The sequence below is a fragment of the Musca vetustissima genome, unplaced genomic scaffold (assembly GCF_032173495.1).
Source record: "Musca vetustissima isolate MV318-11 ecotype Yass unplaced genomic scaffold, APGP_CSIRO_Mvet_v1 utg21943, whole genome shotgun sequence".
Taxonomy (NCBI): domain Eukaryota; kingdom Metazoa; phylum Arthropoda; class Insecta; order Diptera; family Muscidae; genus Musca; species Musca vetustissima.
Window position 1 is genome coordinate 17,501 of NW_026885378.1, and position 16,173 is coordinate 33,673.

Here is a 16,173-nt window from a genome sequence, read left to right on the forward strand (position 1 = left end):
ATAGTCGTGTTCCACCATAGTATGAAATATATTCTGTACTCGAAAGAATGGATTTCCAAGACGATTTAGCAGATCTGTTGTAATCTTTCTACTTTCGGAAGCTTCCACCCCACCCCCGAAATAAAATCCTGTGAACGTTTGTGATGGCATCATATAACGTTTCCCTCTAAGTTACATTATTTTTTTGGATTTTATCATAATAATAATAATACAAAACTGAAAGAGCAGTTTCCAAAATGAGCTATATCGGTCCATAGCCCCCATATAAAGATTCCAAATACCAATTTTCCGTATCGATATACAAAACTAAACTGTTTGCTTCGAAATGAGTTAACTAGGTTAACATTTAGGCATCACCCCCATATAATGTTACCACCTGATTTTCGGTATTTCCTTCTAGATTAGTCCACTTTTTTTAGTAAGGCCCCATATAAAATTGCCCTCCAAACAGCAGTATTTTAAGGATTTTAGACACATGTTCCATCCTACCATGCGTTATCAATATCGGTCCATATTTTGGAGTTTCGAAAATTCAGCAAACATCAACGTTAAAGGCTGCTGAAATCAGTATTTCGTGTGCATAGTGACAATATACGACGCGACAGTATAATGTTATTCCTTGTGGGGAGAAGCGTCATTGCAAATAAATGCCAACTTTAGGAAATTTGCCATCAAAAATTGCTGCAATTTAGTATTGCTGGTCTCCAAATGTGTCTATGCCACTGGAAAACATTGTTAACAAAGTCCCTATATATCCTTCTATTTGCACGAAAATTGGCATAGCGTACTGAATTAAGTCCAGAACGATGTGTGTTAAATTTCGTAAAAGTCGGTTCAGATTTAGATATAGCTCCCATATTTATTTTCGTCCGATTTTATGTAAATGGTGCACCAAAGCCCCTATATATCCTTAGATTTGCACGAAATTCGGCATAGCGTACTGAATTACGTCTAGAACGATGTGTGTTAAATTTCGTGAAAATCTGTTTACATTTAGATATAGCTCCCATATATATATTCGTCCAATTTTAGGTAAATGGTTCACCAAAGTCCCTATATATCCTTCAATTTATACCAAATTTGGCATAGCGTACTGAATTGAGTCTAGAATGATGTGTGCTAAGATTCGTGAAAATCGGTACAGATTTAGATATAGCTCCCATATATATTTTCCTCCGATTTAATGTAAATGGTGCACCAAAGTCAATATATATCTTTCGATTTGCACGGCATATCGTGCTGAATTAGGTCTAGAAAGATTCTGGAATGTGTTAAGTTTCGTGAAAATTGGTTCAGATTTAGATATAGCTTCTATATATCTTTTCTTCCGATTTTATGTAAATTGCGCACTAAAGACCCAAAGTGTGTCCGATTGCCTCACAATTTTGTAAAATGAACTGTAGTTAACATAAGTTAATCTCTGGCAAGTATCATTGAAATCTGTTCAGATTTTGATATAGCATATCTATAAATATATATGTATATATAATTTCTTTAAACTGATTTACAAAATTTTGTCCCATTGTAAGAAGCAACCCTATATCTGACCAAATGAAAATTTAGGAAAGGCTGCAGAATGACATGTTTATGGACCCATTTTCGTATTAATGGTCCTTCGACGTCTGTTAGGATTCATTTGTTGAATATACCCAAAGTAGTGAAGGGTATCATATAGTCGGCCCCGTCCGACTTTACTACTTTCCTTACCGGTTTCACTTGTTTCATTTACTTCCATTTTCCACTATCGAAATATTGGAATAGTATATTTTAATCCCTATACTTTAAACTCAAAGATTAACAATATTGCAATAGTGTGTTGTAAATAAAATAAATATTTGAGCTACGATGCCACCTTACGTTTCTTATTCACTTAAATATTATAGATATTATTCCGAATATGCCTACTACAACCTTCATATGTCTTCTTTTTCTAGTATCGTTTTACTATGTCTACTGCTCTCTTTGACATAAAACCGATTTTTCATTCGTTTGATGTAATTATAATTTTCATAAATCTTCATCACATTTAATTGTATTTGATAAGCGTGGAATATTCTGCTATTCATTGTAATGTTCTTCCTCCATCAACACCCTACACATGATATGATGGTATCATAGATAATTTAATTGTTGTGGTTAGAATTCCATCATAGAGGCGATTTTGTCATGTTCTAAGATGATTTTCAACTTTTCAACCTAAAAAGATATATAATTGGAATGCTGCATTCGTGGAGGATAACAATTTTTTTTCGCAAAAATTTTCTAATATAGGGTCCATGTTTTGCTTTGTTTTGTTATTTTTAGGGTCTAGATGAACTTTCCAACCGATGTGGTTTTAATGTGAGGTTCCAGGTTCCTAGTACTCGAAAAACATTATTGCCATTCTTTAAAGCTTTTTCGCATGTTGTAGTGACTTTTTCTAACCGCTTTAATTTCGGTGTTCTTGGGGGGTGAAAAACATCTTTGCAGAAAAATTGTGATATATGTCCATTTCTGGACATAGCTCCTCTCATATAAAGGTAATTCCCAACTTCGAATTCTTTAGGTCATAGCCGAATTTTCACCACAACTTCCAAATACTCATGATTATTGTGTAGCGAACTGAATTGTCGATATTACCTTCCCTTTTGCGAGTATCGCTTCTTAAGTAGTAGTTAATAGCACTTTTATAGAACACCAGGGCATTGGCGGCCCATGACTGTCTTCCATAGTTTGTGATGGTTGTGTGTGGCACAATTTCCCATTTGCTGACGCCACATATTTTTGTTGTTGTTGCTCCTCTTGTCTTCTGCTACTATTGCAAAGTCTGGATTTTTTCTTGTATGCTATTATTCTAAGGGATTCCTTCATTTCTGCATGCTTTCCACAGATTTTACCCTCACGGTCTTGAGTTTTGTTTTATGGTCACGCGGAAACCTGATTGATGCAATTTAGTTAAGTTGCATTTTTTTGATTGTTAAGATAACGTTTACAAAGTACTTTGTAATATGGACACACAGTTCAGTACGGTACGCTGCGGAGATGTAGAACAAACTTCTTGTAGGCCAAATGGCGGCATAAATGTAAACCGACAGTTTAGTAGTTGTAGTAGGGAGCCAACTCAAATGTTGAAAATACTTCGATTGGAAAATATACTTCCTGGTAATTATTGGCACATTAAAGATCGATTGATATCATTTACTTAAAGTAATTTTTGAAATAGTTTTTCCTCTTCCACTTCTTCGTCGTCTTCGTTTTCATGTATACGATTACATTTCATTGTGATTTATATCGCGATAAAATTATCAGTTTAATCGGGCATTATGACTAAAGTAAGGTAGGCAGGTAGTCGTTGTTTTTGATTAATGTGATAAGATCTTGGGTGGTAAACATGCATTTATGGGGATAATGGGAATGTTTAACATTTAACCCGTGGAGAAAAAACATTTTTAATTTACACACTGAAGTGCATAAAATTTTATACGTAAACAAATATTCTTACAATGTAATTATAATGTTAGTATATGAGCCATTCCAAAAAAGAGGAGGTGGCGATGTATATGACTATACAAATTGGTTTCTATTATGTGGGATTTTACTACAGCTATTGGACTTTTGAACAGTGAACAAGAAATACAGGAGCTTTTGGGTGTATTTAAAAATATTGAACATTATTGAAAATGTTCTAGGAAGAAGTATTTTCTTTCACCAGGAATCGATAATTCTAAATTACAGCAAATTTAGGGAAATACTGAAATTGTTGGGATTTTCATATGAGGCTTATGTCAAAACATTATATCGAGGCTACGTCAAATATGTTTCTTACCCTCCAGGAAACCGGACTGGCAAATTACAGCCACTTCAGTTGATGAAATGTTGCTAAGTCCTTCAAAATTCTGAAAATGGTGAGGGACAATTACGTAAAATATTGGATCTTTATCAAAATCAAATATTCTAAGATGTTTCCCGCGTCGATCTTGCGCGCAGCTTTTCCCATTTGAAAGACCATAGATCTTTCTGAAAATTGTTCTCTCAACCACACCAACAACTGCCCCATTTGCTTGCGCAAGTACCCATGCTTCTGATACATACACCAGCACGGGTAGCATCCGCGTATTGTAGAGTGTGATTTTGGTCTGGAGAAAGGTTGCCTTGTTTCTAAATTGCTTACATAGACCATAGTAGCATCTGTTAGCCAACACAATTCTCGTCCGAATTTCAAAACTGATGTCATTAGTTTTTTTTTTATGGCGGTACCAAGGTAAACAAAATCTTTGACTTCCTCAGCTCTTTGACTTCCTCAGCAATTTGTTCAAAGGTGGCTGTTACTGCTCGCACTTTTCGACCGATTATGTCTATGTCATCGACGTAGGCGAGTAACATGTGTTGTTTGGTGAACAGAGTGCCATTTCTGTTCACCTTTTCCTCTTGTATGACCTTTTCTAGCAGGATGTTAAAAAGACACACGATAAACTGTCACTGACCTTGTGTCAGTTAAAGTTATACTGTATAGCTGTATTATTTTTGCAGGAATGCCGAACGCAGACATGGCATTAAACACCTCTGAACGGATAGGTGAAAGGTATCGATAGGTTTTTCGTGGTGGCATAGTGAAAATCTGGTCAATGGGGGATTTGCTAGGCCTGGAACCGGATTGGTATGGTGCAATAATGTTCTTGACCATTGGCTTTACTAGCACTTTATATGCGATGGGATGAAGGCTTATTCCTCTATAATTGCTAGATATCGTCTGGTCTCCTCTTTTGTGCACGGGGCACAAAATGCTGAGTTTCCAATCATTGGGCATGCATTCCTCTACCCAAATTGTACTAATCTAAGCATGCTCCAGCTCCTGACTAGGATCTGACCATTAGTTCGGATGGTAATCCATCGACACGTGCTGGTTTACTGTTCTTCAGCTCCTGACCAGGATCTGACCATTAGTTCGGATGGTAATTCATCGGCACGTGCTGGTTTACTGTTCTTCAGCCTATTAATTGGTTAATTGGATGAGGTCAGAATCTTGGCTAGGTGATATACAACCTATACCGTCATCTCTTTTGGGGTATCTTCATCACCGCCACTGTTTCATATTAGAAGCTTTGCAAAATGCTCCTTCCAGATCCTAAAACGCCATCTGTATTTTTTACCAGGTTTCCATCTCTGCCCTAAAGCCTTCGGTTTGGTGTTTTTTTTTCTCGTTGCCAACATTTCCGGACTTCGTTTTGACTCCTGTACAACTCGATTTGGTCCTGCTCAATTCAATATGCAATGCACAATTTCGTGTAAAAGCAATCCGACCAAAATATGTAAGGTGTTATATCTAAATCTGGACCGATTTGAAAGAAACTTAGCACACTTTATTATATACTGAAGACGGTACTTCCACCTTATGGATGGTATATTAATTTTGTCATTCCGTTTGTAACTCATCGAAATATTCATTTCCGACCCCATAATATACCATATAACGCAACCTCCAAATACGGTATTGAAGGGATTTTGGACACGTGATTTAACCGAATTAGCTGGAATTTAATATTTTGTCATCTCATGGGGTAAAAAATCTTCCGTTTAAATATTGATCAACATTCCTGGGTAAACTTGGACACATTTTTCAACAGAAATGGTTGTAATTTTGGATTCGCTTTTGGTACGAAATAAATTAACTGAACCTAATTTCATGGAAATTGGATAAAAAATGCGCAATGATGGACATGGTGAATTGACATAGAATTTTATTCTGATTATGATTTTGTCCGACGAATAATTCGAGTTGTTGCAAACACCTTGTTTCTTCGGCAAATCTCTTCATGTGGCTACTATTCATCGTAAGATGTTGTTGTAGAGGTGTCCAAAACTGACAAGCTTAACATAACCTCCATTATATACTGGAAATTAATGATGGTACAATATTTATGGTACATGTGTCACTGATTATATATACTACTTATATTGTCGGAAGACGATCTCATCAATCAAACTATATAGTTTAGAAGAAATTGTCTTTGAAAACTCTCAGGTAACCGTTGTTGCAATTACAATACAACATCAATATTTGTCCTCACTAGAATTGAAATATTCTCTTCCATCCAATTAAAATAAATTACATTGTCTAATGATGAAATGATGACAGTCCGACATCTTTGCATAATGACATAATCATATCAATACTATGTCAAAAAACCAAATCTATCATGATAAATATAACAAATATTAATGACTTGGACAAACAACTTCATTGAGTGACACGAAGTCAAAAGAAAACTCGTTGATCGATAGCTTTTCATCGTTCAGTTATAAATGGATCTATGGATCATCCATCGTTCTATTAGACACATGAATCAATATGTGGTGGCATAATGCTTTGATATTCTTCATTATTCAAAGACATGTCCTATTTGGTTTTGCAACCAAACCAGTCAAATCGCATCGGAAGCTATACAAAACGAATATTCGAAAATACATCATTCGCTATGAATGATATGTTTGTTTTGTTATGACCCAAAGGCATATCCGAATTACAGTTAACTCGTACAACAGAAGATGCGGATTATAATTCCAATACACGGATATAAATGCAATTGCAGATTTTTTTGTTTCTGCAATCAATGCAAGAATTCTAATGTGGGGTGTGTAAGTGTGTCGTTTTGTGTGTATGTCGCCTGTTTCCAGGGAAACTCAATAAATAAATCGATGCACTCGTTTATATCTTTGGGATGCCATCCACCAATTGCTACAGCAGCAGCCGCTGTACCAACAACAGCGGTGGCCGTCATAGAACATTGCACGTGAAATCGTGCACAATTTATCTAAATCGGTTCAATTTAAGGCTGCCACAGCCGCAGTCGAACCACCAGCACTTGACAATAGCTGTTCTATTAACAGAGTCATATAATGGGCGATATATTTGATTTGGTCATAACTCATTTGCGGCACTACAATCGGTGTTGTGGACATATTTGAAATATGAATTATCCTTAAGGTACAATTTATGATTTCGTGTCAAGGCAAATGTAAATAATAAAATTAATTTTTTTACTTCCACAAACTGCGGACAATTTTTAAAATAAATTAAAAAAATAATTTTATACAAGTTTTCAAATCCCTGGTTGACCACCAACCTCAAGGGGTTTATCCTGGTAGACCAAAACTGAGTATGGAATAAGGATAAACTAATTATGTTACTGTGCTGATCCTAACTAATCCATTGCTAGCGAATGTCGTATATCTGACCACGAGTCACACCCGCCGTCATCCTGTGATCGTGGGTAAAATCACCTACATATAAGGGTGTCTTGGAATTTGTTGGTATAACTGGTTGGCTGCTGGTGAAAGTTTTTTCCTGAAAATATTGGAATAAGGAAATGGAAAATATATTAATTATTAATTACGATTTGAAGAGGGTAGCCGGATAAATTGTGCCACCTATATTGGTTTTAGCCAGGCAATCGAATAGGTGGTGTGTGTCGTGAGGGCTTTGCTGGCAGAAGGGACACCTTTTAATGATTTCGGGGACAATGCGCTCTCGATACGAACTGAGAACATTGTTGTATACGGATCTTAGTTGTGGCAGAATCGAACGTCTTTGCCTACGAAGAAGCCTCTCACTGTAAGATTTTGCAGGAGACCGCCAGTTGATGCACGGATTTTATCGCGTTCGCTATCGACAATATGTCCGATGAACTGACGTCTTGGATGCCTTCGCTATAACTCAAAAAGCCTGAAGGGGATGTGTCGCGGAGGTGGATCTGCCATCACTGTGTGATGATTGGGATGATACGGCAGATAGCATGCCAGCAGGAACTGTCTAGTTAATAACTCATTATGTTGCTTAACTGACACATATTGTTGCTTGACTCCTCATGGAGGTGTTGTTTGCATGGATATCAATTGTGTGTCGCGAAGAAAAGAAGTCCATAATTGAACGACCTGTGACCTTGTATGTCGTGACCTATTTTTCTTTACCCTAGCCCTAGAGGTGCCAGCCAAAGCATACAGAACTTTTATTCAAGCTTCTGTTTGATATATTTGAATGAGAGGGGAAATGAACGGGGTTTCGGACTATGGACGCAGCTAAAACATTCAGAACATTATTCCTAGCTTTTACCTTCTGGATAATGCAGTTAGAATGCGAGGAGAAATGAAGGAAGTTATCGAAGACCACCCTAAGAATTTGCGGATTATGGACGGTAGGCGTGCACCTACCTTCAATGGAAATACCAAGTTGTAAATTGACTCCTCGCGTTCTCGCGGTAGTGAAAAGTGACACCATTGGGGAAAAGTAATCTCGACTCAACCTTGCGAGACGAGCGGAGACTCGAACTTATATTCCGATTCGGAACATGAAAGTGTAAAGAGCGAAGAGGTTAAAATGGTGGAAAAAGTGTCGTGTTAAACTCACGACAAGAAAAAGGGCACATATACGGACATTGGCCAGGGTGAACAGGTGATCCAAAAGCGACAAAAAGACCGATGCCATGAAAAATAAAACTTACCGTCCATCCTCGGAAGCGGCGAAGAGGATTAAGTCTACGGAAAAGCAGAGATTCGGAAACAATTTCTTCAACTTGTTTTTGGGTAAGTTATAAATAAATTACACTGTGCGACAAGATTTTGGGGATTGAAATTCCTATTGGGGTTCAAAGACCTTGGTGAGTATATATATATAAACCCCAAAAATTCGACATAGGTCAAAGTTCAGTGATATGGCGTGATCATTTTTTGTTTTGCTGGTGACGTTTTTATTCTTAGAAAGATAGCTTCAAATCTTCATTTGTAGCTATTGTACGCAATTTTTGAAATTTCATCTGAATATCCGATTTCTCGACTTTGATTATTGCGAGGATGAAAAATCGCATCTTGTGATAATTGGAGTCCGGTCTAATTAAAAAAGATTCCTCATTCGATGTAATCTCAAAAAATGCATTCCATGGCTACAAATGAAGATACAAAGCATTATCTCCAAGTATAATAAGGTCCCCAGCAAAAACAATGGTCACGCCATATCTCCGGACTTTGATCTATGGCGAATTTTTCCTTCTGGAGTTTTCTGATATTCACCAAGGTCTTTTAATCCCAATATGAATATTCCACCCCCCCAGTCCATGTCATCGATATTGTCGCACAGTGTTATTTACGGTAGTTGTACTCTAGCACAATTTCTTCGACGATTGGCGTATGCCCGCCCCTCCAGATTAAAATACTTTATACGAATCGGAAATTTATTTTTAGCAAATTATTTTTAGATTCCAATAAGTATCGTGGTTGAATTCTCCGAATTTGAAAAATCTTTGGAAATAAAGCTCAATAAAGATATACAATTAAATGAGAAAAATTCCTAGTGTAGCGTGCCAAGGGTGTCATTCGAAAAAGGCCACATCATTTACACAGATTACTATTTTAAAGTAAGTCCATACATACATATGTATATCTCAGTATATGACACACACACATACGTTCATATAAATATATCTGGGATTGCAATGGATTTGTGCTGTTTGTTTCACTACAAGTTTTAGATAAAAATCATAAATGCATTGAAATGTCAATTTGGGAACAGGTAGAAGATAGGTTTGGTCAGAATTGTTTGTTTGCCAGCTAGCAAAGCTGCCTGCCAGCCAGCCAACACAATTGTTGTCAGCCACACCGAGGAGTAACTGCAGCAGTAACAATAGTTGTGAAAGAAAGAGGAGCCCATCCCAAAAGCCAACGGGCATTTTAATCCATATCAAACTCGGCAACGTTGTTGTTTTTTATTTAGCGAATCAGTCCACCAGCCAGTCATCCAAACAGCTCTCCAGTCATTGATATGTAAGTTTGCTCCTAATGGAACACTTTGATTCTACAACATCTGGGCTGGGGCTGTCCCGTGTCCCATTGATGGTGGTTATTTTATAGATTGTTCACATTGCAGTGGCTGTGACGTCTGGCCACTGTTTAATATGTCGGTTGGTCGGTCGGACGATCGGTTGGTCGTTGGCAATCATTTGCCACAGTGAGAAATGCCAAACTACAAATAAAGTGCTAAACAAGTTAAGATTTGATAGAGAAGTCATGAAGCATTTCCTGACAATTACATTGGAACCTGTAATGACATATGACCACGATTTTGTTCGAATCAGTTAGAGAACAGAATGATTTGTCTGTCAGCCACCGCTACTAACATACATTGAATTCTAAAGAAATTGTTGCAAGGAAATTTTTGTTAAAGTTTGATAGCAAAGAAGAAAAATAGTTGTAAAGGAAATGAAAAGCTGCTGGAATGATTGCTTCTGATGAAATTTTGGTTTTAAATAAATTCTATTCCCTTCGTGGTAGCATGTGTTTGTGCATTTGTTTGTAACATTTGAGAATACTCTTTTGAATATTTATGTCCCCTTCATGGAATCGAAATAGTAGCACAAATCTTTAACAAACGCATCAATTGCTTTGTAATACACACTCGGAATCCTTGGAAGGTGTGAGTCGATGGAAAATTTAAAACACATTTTTTGCAAAATAACTTTTTTTATTTATGCCGGTTATACAGCAGATGAGCGACGAATTTCATATATTTTAGAATTTTGCTAATATTTTTCAATTTAGTAGAACCTATCGATTTGAAATCAGAAGTAAATAAAATTGTTTAGACACCATTTTCAATGCAATTCGTTGCAGTATAGCAAAGTTCCATAGCGTTGGAAACTTTTGTATATTTAGCTGTCAGTATTCCTATTGTGGAGGGTATAACACAAATCGAACAATCAAAAAGAAAACATGGAAGTCGTATTTTTATTCAACCGGTGGATTCAGAATCGTGTCTTTCTGTCCAAATCCCAAATTTTTTCGTCATCCGTTTTTATTCCTTTCACCACACTGTGGTACATGTCTTTGTGCATATATTTGTAGCAAGCAAAAGGAAACGATATTGACCCATGGTTCCTTTTGAGAACAAGTTTAGAATTACTTTCTGAGTCGATTTCTACATGTCCGCCGACGTCGAAATTGGGAAAAATCGGTTCAGATATAGCTTCCATATATAGTTTCATCCGATCTTAAGTAAATGATACGGCAAAGATCAAAGCAAGGTCGATTGGACCAAGATTTTCCACTACGTATTGAAGTTAGTATAATCTAACGTGTGCAAATCAAATCCCATTTATATTTTCACCCGATTTCAAGTAAATGGTTTACCAAAGACCTACACTATGCCTTATGACCTCAAAATTTTGCAAAACGTATTGGTATAAGTATATCCTAAGGTATAAAAAGTTTCGTTGTAATCGGTTCAGATTCAGGTATATCTCCTATGAATATTTCCGTACGATTTTTATACCCTTCGTCTCACTAAGGTATAGGATTTTATGTATTTGTGCATATGTTTTTAGGAAAACAGGAAAAGAGACAGATCCGTGTTTACTGTTGAGAAAGTGCATAGAATCACTTTCTGACTCGAATTATGCATGTCCGTCGGTCTGTATCTTTGTCCATTATCCATTGTAAACAGAATAGAGCCCAAAAACGAACCCAATTGAACCCAATTATGTTTATACAGACGTGTGTTATGTTTCGTGAAAATCGCATCAGACTTAGATATATATTTTTCCAGTTTTATGTAAATTGTGAACCAAAGCAAATATATTTCTTTCGATTTACGCGAAATTCTGCATAGTATATAAGATTAAGTTTAGAATGATGTGTACAAAGTTTCGTTGAAATCCGTTCAGATTTAGATATAGCCCTCATATATATATATATATATTTCTCCGATTTAAAATAAATGATGCTTAAATGATCCAAAGTTAGATCGATTGATACAACGTACTGAAGTTAGCATATCCTATGGTGTGGCAAGTTTCGTGAAAATCAATTGAAATTTAAATATGGCTTTTCTATATATTTGCGTCGGATTTATGTTATAAGTCAAACTCCTCATATTTATTCTAATGAAACAAAATTTTTCATATGTTGCAGAATAAAATGTGTATGGATTTATTAAAGTCAGTTCAATTCCATGTCATGCGCAAGTCGTCTCGTAGACTCGAACCAACTGTGCAACTTGAGAACTACAGCTCGAGGTAGTCGAAGATTTTATATATCTCGATACCGCCATAAACAAAACTATTAACATCAGAGGAGGAGAATAATGTTAGCCAACAGATGCTACTGTGGTCTAAGTAAGCAATTCAGAAACAAGGGCACCTCTCGCCAGACCAAATTCACGCTCTACAATAAACTGATACTACCCGTGTTGTTGTATGGGTCTGAAGCATGGGTACTTGCGCAAGCAGCTCTTAGAGAGTTTGAGAGAAAAAATCAGGAAGATCTATGTACCAATCTGCGTCGACGGTAAATATCGCCGTAGAGTGAACCATGAGATTTATCATCTATTTTCGGATATCGACATAGTCAAACGTATCGAGCTGCACCGACTACGTTGGCTAAGCCATTTTGTAAGAATGGGTCAAGATGCTCCTGCCCAAAAGGCATATAAAAGTAACCTGTTGATGGTTCACGCAGAAGGCGAAGGCCACGAATCCGATGGAAAGATCAAGTGGAAGACAACATTGCCGAACATGGTTTTTCAAATTGAAAGAACTGCGCAAAAGACCGACATGCCTGGAAATCTTTTTTTAAGCACGACTTATGGATCAAATATTCTGTCACGAGCCTGCTATGTAAGTAAGTATTATCGCAGGTTCCATTTGTTTAATTGACAGCCATTTCATGTTAATATTTTCACACATGTCAATGTTGTATCACATTTTTATACCCTTCACCACACTATTGTACAGGGTATTATGGCTTTGTGCATATGTTTGTAACAGGCAAAAGGAATCGATATAGACCCATGGTTCCTTTTGAGAATATGCATAGAATCACTTTCTAAGTCGATTTACGCATGTCCGTCTGTCCGTCCGTCCGTCGGTCTGTCCATGTTAAATTGTAAACAAAGTACAGGTCGCATTTATTATTCGAATTGGATGAAATTTGGCACAGCTCATTCATTTGGCCCAAGGACGAGCCCTATTGAAATAGGGAAAAATCGGTTCAGATTTAGATATAGCTCCCATATATATTATCGTCCGATTTAAGGTAAATGGTGCAACAAAGTCCCTAAATAGCTTTCGATTTGCACGAAATTTTGCACAGCGTACTGAATTGAGCCCAGAGTGATGTCTGCCAAGTTTCGAGAAAATCGGTCCAGATTTAGATATAGTCCCCATATATATTTTCGTCCGATTTAAGGTAAATGGTGCACCAAAGTCCCTAAATAGCTTTCGATTTGCACGAAATTTTGCACAGTGTACTGAATTGAGCCTAGAATGATGTCTGCCAAGTTTCGTGAAAATCGGTCCAGATTTAGATATAGCTCCATATATAGTTTCGTCCGATTTCATGTAAATGGTGCACCAAAGTCCCTATATATCTTTCGATTTGCATCAAATTTGGCATAACGTACTGAATTCAGCCTAGAGTGATGTCTGCCAAGTTTCATGAAAATCGGTCCAGATTTAGATATAGCTCCCATATATATTTTCGTCCAATTTAATGTAAATGGTGCTCCAAAGTCCCTATATATCTTTCGATTTTCACGAAATTTGGCATAACGTACTGAATTGAGCGTAGAGTGATGTCTGTCATGTTTCGTGAAGATCGGTCCAGATTGCAATATTGCTCCCATATATATTTTCGTCCGATTTAATGTAAATGGTGCACCATAGTCCACATATACCTTTAGATTTGCATGAAATATGGCATGACGTACTAAATTGAGCCTAGAGTGATGTCTGCCAAGTTTCGTGAAAATCGGTCCAGATTTAGATATAGCTCCCATATATAGTTTCGTCCGATTTAATGTAAATGGTGCACCAAGGTCCACATATATCATTCGATTTGCAGGAAATTTGTCATAGCTTACTGAGTTGATGCTGGAATTATGTGTGCTGAGTTTCGTGAAAATTGGGTCAGATCTAGATATATATATCTTTGTCTTGATGTGATTTGTAAACCTTGACCCATAGTAATATAAAATTTTACTGCGTAAAGCTCAAAGTCCCCAGATTTGAGATACATATATACATTTTTTCCGCTCTAACTGAAATGGAGAGGAGTTAGAGCTAAAGTTTTATAACTTAGCCATCACAATGTTTTTTGGCAAATATATAAATGATAGTGGGATCTATATCTTATAAGTGGTGAGAGGGTCAATCTCACATCTATCAAGCAGTTGATGTCTCCTTGAATGAAATCTGTTGTTCGAATCGAAAAGAATTGGAGGTTAATAGCACCAGAAGCCAGAGAATACCCCCCTCTTCACTAAAGCCTATAATTGGGTTGCTAAGGCATTTCCCAGATTTCCGTGTAGCTCACTTTAATTCAATTTTGTATTTATCAAAATGGTATTATTCCTTGGTACACCAGTACATCACATCCTCTTTTGTTTACTTTCCTCATTTCGAACACGCAGCAAAATATCTGCTGAGTCAGAACCTGGATACAACAAGTGACTTGTTTTGTCCGAATTCCAGTAACTACTCTTCAGTTGCTGCTTTACAGATTTATCTGTACTATTTTTAGTCGCTTCTGTATTTATCTGATTTTCGTTTGGAGGGAGACAAACACGAATCTGTCCCAATCCAAAAATAAAAGCACTCCAGATACTCCTTAGGTATTCCTCCCTCTAGTCCACCATATTTCTGGAAGAGGTTTAGCTTGCAGTTTATATGTAACTCGTCTGATTCTATGCAAATGATTCAGCAGGTAGGTAACATATTTTTGATTGAAACTAAGTTTCTCACGGTTTACTGAAATGAGATTAGAATTCCGAGTCTATAACGGGCACCTCAGAAAAAGATTTTTTGGTATTTGTCATGTTATATAACTGCATCGCCCCATCTTCCATATTAAAGAAATAAGCATTTCCTTATCCCATCCATATTACGTCTACATTCTAACAAAAAATTCTCTCTTTTTGGCAAAAGATTAGAATATTTTTTTATTATTGTTACAAAAATTCTCTGCATTTTATTATGCCAAAATTGGACGATAAATCATTGCGGTCAATATCTATGTTGGCCAACGTGTAAGGCGCGATTTCAAAGATAATCTGCAACGAAACAGCGATATCCCATATCGCAAAAGGGTACAACAAAAACAAAAAACAGAAACAAAAAACTAAAATACATACATTACTATTTTTAAATAAATCATAAATCTCGTTAACGATTTGCAAAATTTGAATTGTTATTAAATGCCTAGCATGGATTACGATTACGATAGCCAACAAGTGCATTTATGGCAATCAAATGTTCAAAATCTAACCAAATCTTCTGACCAAATGACCGTATATGACGACAAAGACAACAACAATAACAACATCAGCGACCACAACGACGATATCTATCCTCAAACGACAAACATTAGGTGTGCTTTGAATGGTGGTTGCGCATTGCCTGATTATATGTTAATGGTCATTTAATAATGGGTTTTATGTAAAATATTATAAAATGTAATGGGAATTTATTGGAATGATGGGAATTAAGGCGATATGTTGGCTATATATATATTAATTTTAAGCGGTCATTGTAGATAACCTGATGATTGCATATATAAGGGTAACAATCAAAGTCAAGATATTGGCCTGAGACTAATCCGTGAATGTTCACAATTTCCCACAAATGTCCGGGAACATAGAAAAAAATAACGGAACCACACGCAAGATCTGGAGTTTTGAAAATTATTATGTTCTTAAAATAAGTTTATTTTTATACCCCCACCACACTGTAGTACAAGGTATAAGTCTTTGTGCATATGTTTGTAACAAGCAAAAGGAAACAAGATAGACACATGGTTCCTTTCGAGAATATGCATAGAATCACTTTCTGAGTCGATTTATGCGTGTCCGTCCATCTGTCTGTCCATGTAAAATAGTAAATAAAGCGTAGGTCGCATTTATGATCGCAATTGGATGAAATTTGGCATAGCTTATTTGACCTAAGGATTGAATGGATGATTCAAATTGGGAAAAATCGGTTCAGATTTAGAAATAACTCACATATATAGTCTCGTCCGATTTTAAGTAAATGGTATCCAAAATTGGATAGGGTGTATATTGTTTTGTCCGAACACAGAATATTTCACTCAAGTCACAATATATGGCCGATTGAGACAAATTTTTCTACAGCGCAATACATATTAACGTATGTGAAG

The 16,173-nt window shown here is 36.5% G+C and overlaps 1 protein-coding gene across 1 annotated transcript in view; it reads left to right on the top strand.

Annotated features, from left to right (window-relative positions):
* LOC133332662 (sodium-dependent nutrient amino acid transporter 1-like) overlaps nt 1-15,442 on the top strand; it is a 26,168-nt gene extending 10,726 nt beyond the window's left edge. Inside the window, exon 8 of the mRNA XM_061541040.1 lies at nt 15,223-15,442. Coding sequence (XP_061397024.1) covers nt 15,223-15,442 — 220 coding nt within the window. The remainder of the gene's footprint in view (nt 1-15,222) is intronic.
* Nucleotides 15,443-16,173: the final 731 nt, after the last annotated feature.